This window comes from Anser anser (assembly GCF_964211835.1).
Source record: "Anser anser genome assembly, chromosome: 9".
NCBI lineage: Eukaryota > Metazoa > Chordata > Aves > Anseriformes > Anatidae > Anser > Anser anser.
Genome location: NC_139729.1, coordinates 23,711,654 through 23,721,180, shown reverse-complemented (window position 1 = coordinate 23,721,180; position 9,527 = coordinate 23,711,654). Strand labels below are relative to the sequence as shown.

Genomic DNA, 9,527 nt, shown 5'->3' with positions numbered 1-9,527 from the left:
CTTAAAGCCTTTGCTCAACCGCATCAGTGCTTCAGAGATGTACTTGGGAATCTGAAGAGCTGGCACAATTGCAGAGAAACGAAAACAGATTGATTTTTAGCAGGGAGAAGAAACCTGGTTTTTTAGGTGCCTTTGGACCTGTCTGACAAAACCTTTTATTTCTTCCCTGCTTTCCTCCTCTACAAAAATAACTAAAAGGTGCTAGTGATTTCACACACGCAAAAGGCTGACACTAATCAAAAAGTTGACGACTTATTGAGAGCTCAGTGCATAAATACATGGCTAACGAGGGCCCAAAGAGCAGACCTGCTTGGTGTGGGGGGCAGGATTTCTTCCCGTCCCTCTCTGGCTTGGGACATCTGCGGGCACGTTGGCCACAGAGGCTTACCTGTGGGCTGAGGCAGGAACGGTCTTGGCACAAGTGGCTAGAGAAAGCTGTCCTGGAAAGCGTGTGTCTATTAAACGTAGCGGTGATTGCTCTTTTTGTTCGAGGCATGTGTGGGCTGCATTTCTGCTCAGCGAGGAGTGACCAAATTAGAGGCTTTGCGAGTCTTTCATCAAGCGAACTCTGTGGCTGTAGGGAAGTGAAAGGGAATTTTGCCGTTGCCCTCGGTGCAGGCAGTGCACCTGTGCCTCCCCTTTGCAATTTATGCCAGCTGTACCCCGTAAGCTGCCTTTTGCCTGTATTTTAGTGGGCTAATGGTTGGGAGGGAAGTCATACCCAGTGAAAACATGGCATGCCTATGCGTGTGAGAGAGAAAACAGCAAAAGCAGCAAACGGTGCCCAATTTTGTCTCTCCCTCACACCTGTGGGGCCCTGATGTCATGCTGGATCCTCGCCATAAAGCTGTACGAGCTCCTAAACCCCCTCGCTTCAAAGCTACGCCTGGTTTCAGGCCAATTGCATGCTGAGATAAGCACGGAGACAACACGGCTTTGTCTACTAGGTGGCTACTACTAGGTGGCTACTGCTAGCGCCGTGCTAGCGCCGTGCCCGTAGTGTGGGCAGTGACTGCCGGGCCCAGCCCCACGCCTGCCTGCTGCCACCTACCTCCTCCTGCGGCCACCTCTCTCTACCTGCGAGACGTGGTGCGGGATGCAGCAAGCCAGCTGCGAGGCAGCAGCGGCTGCTGGAGCTGGTGGTGGCAGCAGCCGCCCTTCCCTCTTCACCAGCACGCCCCCAGCTCCCCCGGCTTGGTTTATTGCATTTATCGAGGGTGCAGAACGGATCAGGAAGTTTTGAAGATGCAGAGAGCCCTTTGGCATTTGAAGAGGGAGAGGAAGCCTAAGAAACAGATAAGTTAATATGTTTTCAGTTTGCAGGAGAGCTTGGAAATGCCACTGATGCTTTATTCATCTCTTTTCCCCCTGGAGGTCAACAGTAATCTGCTTTTTCCTCTCTCAATGTTGAATTTCCTTTACTGAAAGTTAAAAGGGACAGTGGAAAGTTAATTCCATTTTGGAGACGGACTGTTTCTGTCTGTGCCTTTCATAATGCTTCTGGATTATTAAAACAGGATTATTTATTTACTTATTTCAAGAAGTCCAATTTTATTTCTGTGCTGTTCTACTTCAGTAATTTCTCTCTCCTGGAAAAACCCCAATGACTCTGTCCAGCCCTATTTTTATTTTTATTTTTTTATTTTTTTTTCTGGGGACGCTGGGGCCTTTTCCCATCAGCTCTTGCTGCTCAGCAGCTGGGGCAGCAATGCCTGGCAAGGACAGAATTTGCCCCCCAGGCCAGATGTGGCCGTATTCCCCAAACAAGCAGGAACGAGACTGCAGCCGAGTGTTTTGACACATGATGGTCTGTTGTATTTTCAGTCCGTTAATACACATTCATTTACCAAACACAAACCGAGTGGAAAGGAAAGCAATCATCAGCAGAAACAAGGGTACAAAACTCAATTCCAGCAGCCTTCACAGAAGGGATAGTCAGTGTTCACAACGGCACCACTGGAAGGCAGAGACGCACGGACACCTGCACTCACACCTGAAGTGGAAGCTCTCATTTTGGTGATTAGTTTTGCTAGAGACACAATTTAGAAAAACAATCCCAGAACGGTGACTTCTGGCACTTTTTCTCTTTTCCCGAGTGTCAGGAAAAAGGTAAGTTATTTAATTATTTACATCTAGGACACTTTATGAAAACTCAGTTGGAGACTAAAACCAGAATAATCACAAAGATTTGAAAATACAACAAGAAAGCAGGCAGGAAAAAAAAAAAGAAAAAAAGAAACCCAGAGAGGATCCTTGCATTCAGTGGTCTGATACACAGTTTCAGTGTGTGTTCCACTTGGATTTACCTTAATTCTACATGTTTAACTTGATTCGCTGCCACGGTGTTATACTGCCATGGCGTTACGCTCCTGGTTTAAACCTCAGTTTTGCAAAGCTCCTGGTTTCAGCAGGATCTCAGCTGTGCGACAGGGACTGCCCATTCCAGCCAACGTGCAGCACGAGCGCCACAAAATGTGTGTGCATTCGAGTCTTGCGGCCACCCAAGAGATGCCAGCCTCTACCATCTACCCGGTTCGGAGGCCTCTTGCTCTCCTCGCCTCGGCCTCCAGCACATCCCACAGACCGCGTCCCTCGTGCTGCGAAGGCAGAGCAGCAGCCCGGCAGCTGACGGAGGTGGACTCAGATTTGGGTCCTCCCACTGGGCAGGAGGAGAAGGAAGAGGCATTCAACTAAAGGCCCGTTCGGACGGCTTTCCACGGTCCGTAAATGCAGCTGCTGTGCACGGATTACAAGCCCAGGGTGTCCTAGCTATGAGTGCACAGAGCAACTGTTACACCGAAATAACAGCGAACCAAGTCAGAGTTTGATTGTGCCTGGCTGTCTCCTTGGAAGGAGCAAAGATACCGTGACTTATTACCGTTAGCTAGGCAAAACCCACCCTGAGGTCCCCCCCAGGGCCAGCACCAGGGTTGTGAAAATGTTTTGTGAAACCTGATCAAAAGAAATGAAAACGGAGCGTTTGGGGCTTAATCCAGCAAAGGCGACATCAGGTCGGGTGAACTCGGCGGTGGCTGCCCTGGGTGGGGAGCAGGTTTGCCGCAGCAGCGCCGGCCAGCTTGGGCTGCTCGCCTGCTGGTTGCGCTAAGCACTTCCACTGGAAAAAGCGACGTCCCACTGCAATGCCAACAGACACGTCCTGTGTTCGCGCTAGCCGAAAGGCACCTGCTTGGGATAAGAGCTGACAAATGCACTTGCTAGCCTGGGGACTCCGTTAGCACATCAGTCAGCTGCAAACAAGGTCAGGCCACAGAAGGCTGCCTCCACGCACGTCCAGCAGCAGCACGCTGAGGCTGAGACCAGGAGCTGAAGCACTCGAGTTCTCTGACAAATTAGTTTTAGTAAAGTCCTTAACATAGGATGACATTTATCCCTCAGTTTTAAACCATGCATCAATTCTACAATGAGACATTTATCCAGTCCAACATTTATACAACAGTATCTATATTTTAAAATACGAGAATATTTAAAAAAATTAAAAACGAAGATACAATACTGAGTGTGAGTTCCAGAAGTGGCATATATTAAGGAATAAATTAAAAAAAAAAAGAAGTGTTGTACTCAGGTTCAACTACAAAATAAAGCCGAAGCCTGGGAGAAACATCTCTCATTTCGTGCAGTTCTAAGGAATAAATGCCACAAGAAACAGTTTGTGTTTCCAGGCTTGCTAGTGCTTGAACCCACATCACTTGTTACAGTACTGTATGTCTGCGAGCCATCCTCTGCAGTCTGAAGGTACGAAAAGCAAAACCTCTCTGGCATTAAGGACTGCCAAGTAGTGATTGTTCAGGTGCAGAAATCAACTCTCTCGAGGTGTTAAAACTCACAGGCTTCTTAATATAAGAAACAGAACTCTTCCGGCTCTCTGAGGAGGGCAGCAGAGGACAGACGGGGCGCTGCCAGCTCTGAGCACGAGGGTGCAGAGCCGAGCATCCACTGGACAACGATCCAGTGCCATCAGCGGTCCAGGGCCCGCAGAGCCACACTCCATTAACACCACCCGAGTTACAAAGCCCCAGTAGTTTGCTGCCACCTTAAAAGACAATCTAAGTATAATTTAACAATTATAAGAAACTTCGCTAATATGGGGACGGGGACAATAAGAGCACTTAGAAGATGACAGGAGCCTCATACTGCAAGGTTCACGTGTATGGTGGCGGGGTTGAATGCTTCCTTTTCAACTATGCCTACAGACCTGGGTGACTTACAATGGTTCTGACAGGCTATAATTGTTTGAAGTTAGCAGCTTTGTTCAAACTAAACCAGCTAAAAACACATCAAGAGATAAAAGCTCTGAACTAGCACTGATGTGAAATAACAAGACACCTTTGATCTCCTCTGATTGCAAATGGTCGAGGCATGGCATATTGCTCTGGCTCTGCAGGGGGTGACCCCAGGTTGATTTTTTTTTAAGGGAAAAAAATCAAGGGAATGTACTTATCTGCTAGCAGCATGCCGGCCAAAAGCATCAGTCCCTTGGATCAAAGATTATCACACAAACTGCTGCCCATGCACTCCCAACAGGCTAACCGGACCACAGATTCACCAAACAGAAAGGAGTAATTTGCAATTGCATCTACAAAACACAAGCATAAAAAAGTGGGAACTGTAGGAAGTGGCTAAAACTTGGGCTGCCTGGAGAAACGTCGGTGTGCGTTGCTTACGCAGGCGATGCAGCATGCAGAATTACCCGGTGCCTATTTAGGTTTCTGAAGGCAGAAAAGACAATCAGCTAAAATGTGGTGCCAGCTACGTTTTGAGGACAGCTGGGTGACCAGTGTGGTTCCTCTCCAGTTAAAAACAGGTGAGACTGTTGGCAGAGTCAAAATAGAAAAAAGAAACTTGATTATGAACTGAATTAAATGGCAGATCAGCTGGGCTTTTGACTGAGGAGGGCTGGGCACCCGTAGGAACACAGGTCAGACCTCAACCAAGCCCCGCTAGCGAAGGCAGTCCTTGGCTGCACACACGGCAGAGGAGCTCAGCTCCCACTTCTGCAGATCAGGCTCCCGTTAGGCATTCCTAGCAGCCTGCTCTCTTAGTGTTTGACGTGGCGCCGCTGGGGAGCGCCTCTCCCAGCACCGCAGCTGGTGCTGAACATGAAACTGGGAGGCGCAGCTCACTGTGGGACGGAGGACGGCGCAAAGGCCCAGGGTGGCACCCACCAAGCCACGTCCTGGCCCAAGACAGTAGTGTTTTGCCCAGGGATGCCTAATAAAATCGCTGCTTCGCTATACTGTGAGGTGCAAAAAAGCTTGGAAACGGAGTTCCACCTGTATTGAGGAGACATCCTGCATGACCAGGCTCAAGATTGTGGCTGGTGTATTAACAAAGTAGATCAGAGACGAGGTTTTGCTAAATGCTCCCCTTCCCCTTGCCTTCACCCAGTCTGCAAAGTGATGTGTCAGCTCAGGGCGAGCACAGCCGGCCTGAGGCTTCACCTCTAGCTCAGCGGCCTTTCCCTTCTTTTAAATGGCGAGGGAAAGGAACGGAAAGAGAAGCCTACCTGGGTAATATACAAACGCATGAGTAAAGGGCCCAGAGCACAGAGCTTAGCATGGCCCACGGTGGCTTTTGAGCCTCTGTTCCCTATCACACTCAGCGCCTTGTCCTCCTTCAGCTCCAGAGATCTACGACTTTTAGTTTAAAACTTGGTTCTCTCTTGAAGAAAGCCTTCAGGCACAGTTTATACAAACCGATGTGCTGCATTTCTGTAAAGGCCAGAAAATGCCACTGACTTCCAGCACCTTCAGCTAGCTCCAGTGAGGCTGCCCTTTGCCAAGGCCTACACGGTGCCATGCTACGTGTAAGACATGCTGATTGCTCTAGCGGTAGTAAAAAAAACAGTATTTTCTCCCCACCTAGAGGGGAGCAGAGACCAAAATACTGATTCTGATAAAAGATTGCTCGTATGTTTCCATCTAAGCAGTGAAATGTCTGTGCTTGGCAAGCTGAGATGGTCGGACAGCCCATGGCAGCGCTTTGTGGTGAGCTGCACGAGGGCTCGGACAGCGTACGAGGCGAGGTGAGGGGCTCCGGCAAGCCGATGCACGGGTACCTGAAAGCCTGAGAAAGCACACGCAGCCCACGACTCCTGCGCAGCCACAGCACGATCACGGAACGTACGCAACCACAGTACACAGCTGGCAGTGGTAACAACAGCAGTTAGGATTTGGTTCCTATCCCAGGAAGTGGCCTGCATCCTTAAGGTGCTCGGAACGTGTCTTAGAAGTAACTCCTTCAGACAAGAAACTTCTTTTTTTTGCCATAATTTCCAAGTCTTTCCCCTCTTCTCCTTTGCTAGTGTTGATTTGCTTGCAGTTCCTCCACCAAAATCCTTCAGAAAGGCACATTAGCTTGGTGGAGGTCTTTTTTTGCCGCCCTTCGCAATGAACAGCTTTCAGAAATCACATATTGTTCATCAACTTGTCTCTAAAGAACCAGACTTGAAAATGTAAAGCAGTCTACATCTTCTTAAGTCCACACCTCCATGGGTACCATGGACTCCTTTGTTCCGACGGAGGGAAGCAAGTACTCTTCCTCCAGGAAGCGGAAGGGGAATTGCACTAGAAACCCACGGATCTTTTTTAATTCTTCTGCTGCTTTTGCAGGATCATCATTTGCTAATTTTGGTTTGTTGATGAAGTCACGCAGCTGGGCTAAATTATTCACCTGGTCACTGGGCAGGCATCGAAACACCTGAGCGAAACAGAAAGAAGGGACAGGTCAGCGCAGGGCAAACACTGCGACGTGGACTTTCCAAAAGAGACCAAAACATCCAACAAATATTTGCCCGGATGGGAGCAACTAAATTAACAGCCTGGAGAGCGAGGAGGGACAAGGTGCATCTGTGGTACGGCTGCCGTCTGTGGCATGGTTGGAGCATGCAGAGAGGAAAGCCCAGGGCTTTCTCTGATCACTGCGAAAGGTCATTAAAAACCAGAAGTAAAAAATTGTTTTGACTCCAGTTACGCTATGGCCAGCTAGAAGTAAGGAAGTACACCCGGGTGATGCGAGGATGCACGCAGCCCAGTTTCTTGTTCCCAGCTACTGCATTTCACCGACCCTACTTGTTCATTTGACCCACCCCAGGAGCCGGCCCTGCTGCCCTGGCCCTCCCGGCTGCAAGGGGACAAGGCGTCACCTTATCGAAGATGGTGGCGTTGCGAGCTGCTGTGGAGATCCACACCTCCTTGAAGAATCTCTCACAGACGGGATCCTGGTGGTCTGGATTGAGATCAGAGCCGCCGAGGACAACCCTGAGAAGAGAAGAGGAAGGGACTGATGCCTGCCCAAGCCAAAGCTCCGGGCGCTCCCTGTCTTGAGACATGCCCAGAAAGGAAAAGTGTCCTCAGCCTTAACGCTGCCTCATTTTCTCCCTTCTTTCTGTGCAGATGGGAAACGGGGGAAGGGGGGGAGGAGGAAAAGGTCTTAATGAAAAACCGGCTGTGTTGTCAGCCAGATGGTCGCTCTGAGTGAACAAACTTCCATTAGGAAGAGACACCACCACCCAAAATTGAGGCAGTGTGAAAACAGGATCTGGAGGCAAAACATCACTGTCTTGTTTAGGAGCGCTCCCAGAGAAATCCCTGAGCAAAACGATTTGTAAGTCAAACTGCCGAGCCAAGGACGGGAACGGCAGGAGAAAGCCTAGCTCTAGGAACGCAGCAGCAGAACGCTAGGTTAGATCCCAGCCCGGTGATGCTACAGCACAGACAGCAGCAGCAGCTCCCTTGGTTTTAAAGGCTTCGGCCAGGCGTGAGCCTGAGCGCGCCCTGGCTGCTGCCCACGCCCCACCTGAAGCAGCGCAGCCGCAGGGACTGGGCGAACTTCCCGGCGCTGTACTCCTCCCCGTCCATCACCGAGGGCACGGTCTCGGTGTCCTGCACGATGATGGCCATTTCGCTGTCCCGCTTGCCCAGCATGCTGCGGTCGTTGATGTTGGCAGAGCCTGGTGGTGGGGAACAACCGACGGTGACACCCCAGCGCCATGTGAGACCCCACCACTGCCCCGCAGCACCCGCACCCTTCGTCTCCATGGGGGCACAGCTGTGGCTTCGCTACGTACCATTAACCCGCTGCCAGCCTAATTTTTAGCTGCTTTCCCACCCCAGCACTCCTGATGTAAGCGATAAAGCACAAAGACAGCACCAAGGTTACAGCCCCTCCCGTGCCAGGCAAAGGTGGAGGGCTGGACTGAGTGAATTCCACTTATTTTTGAGAGGAGAGAAAAACTGACACAACTGCTTCACGAGTATCACCTACATCACGCTGCTCAGCGCCACGGTTCAGGCTGCACAGGGCAGGAGCTCTGGGAGTAAGGGATGCCAGAGCTCACCCCGACCCGAGGGCTTCCTTACTGAAACAGGACGCGGGGAAAGGCAAGACCACATTTTTGCAGGCTTCAAGCTTGGAAGAAGGTTAAATCACAGCCAAGACAAAGCCAAAATTTTCAAAAGTTGAGTTTCTCTGTAACTTCCCGGACGCTTTTGCTGAAGGACGTTGCAGCTTGCAAAGGTCTGGGTTTGGATGACAAGTTCACTGATGCACAAGGGCTCTCTGCGTAAATACCCTTGCCTTTAGTGATGTAACGAGGGGAAGTTTGCCATTTGCATTTGGAAGGCAGGAATTTTGGGGGATTTGAGAACTTAGTCACTGCCAGTGCAGTAAAGCACCAGCAGTCAGGGGCCTGGAAGCCCCTCTGCCTCTCCAAGGCAGGAGCCAGCAGGTCAGTAACCCACGGAAATGACCCAACAACAAAAAATGTCCAGACACGGCCTTGAACTCCGCAAGAGACCCCAGACACCGGTCAGCCATTTGGCCTTCCCTGCGACTGAGCGTTCTCACGGGGAGTTAACACTGCCAGAAGAAACACCAGCCAAGCTCCCTCAGTGCTCTAACCTCCTGACAGCCTCTCCTGAACTTTATTTCCATGCACCTCCATCTCTTTTTTAGGTGTAAGTGCAGTCTCACCGGCTCCCCATCACCTCACCAGATGGCACGGATATACGTGCGGTAAGAAAATTCAGCCCGCAGGCCTGGAGAACAGAAGGAAGGAGCTGTCTCAGGCCCCTGGGCCATCACGCTCACAACAACATTGCTCCTGCTCCAGGAACAAAACCACCCCCAGGATGCTGGGCGTTCCAGAGACGTGAGCTGACCCCTGGGAGGGTAACAGCGGAGCGAACCTAAGCACGAGTCATCCGAGACAAGGGCTGAGCTGCTGCTTTGAGTGAGGGGAGCATTTCAACTCTTGCAAAATCTGGTGTGGAATTGTTCTCTGGCAAAGTTCTCGTTGCTGAGATAACAGATCGGAAAGGGTTCTGTTAAAGAAACAGACTCAAATTCTGCTTTTCTACTGCAATGTGCAATTCGGAGCCCAAGGTCTCCTGTCTTTGCTTCCTGGTCTCATAATAAATATGGTAACAGAGACACGAAATGATAGCTATTACTTGTTAGAACCTATTTCCCCATTCTTAGGAAACGGAGCTGATAAATGACACATGTTG

At 50.3% G+C, this 9,527-nt stretch overlaps 1 protein-coding gene across 5 annotated transcripts in view; it reads right to left on the bottom strand.

Moving 5' to 3' along the window:
* Positions 1-1,792: 1,792 nt before the first annotated feature.
* Positions 1,793-9,527, bottom strand: part of PLD1 (phospholipase D1) — a 64,308-nt gene continuing 56,573 nt past the window's right edge. For all 5 annotated transcript variants that reach the window (XM_083848848.1, XM_083848851.1, XM_083848849.1 and 2 more), the window contains 3 exons: positions 7,816-7,969; positions 7,163-7,277; positions 1,793-6,717 (listed from right to left, as the gene is read on the bottom strand). In XM_083848848.1, coding sequence (XP_083704974.1) covers positions 6,493-6,717; positions 7,163-7,277; positions 7,816-7,969 — 494 coding nt within the window. In that variant the 3' untranslated portion in view covers positions 1,793-6,492. The remainder of the gene's footprint in view (positions 6,718-7,162; positions 7,278-7,815; positions 7,970-9,527) is intronic.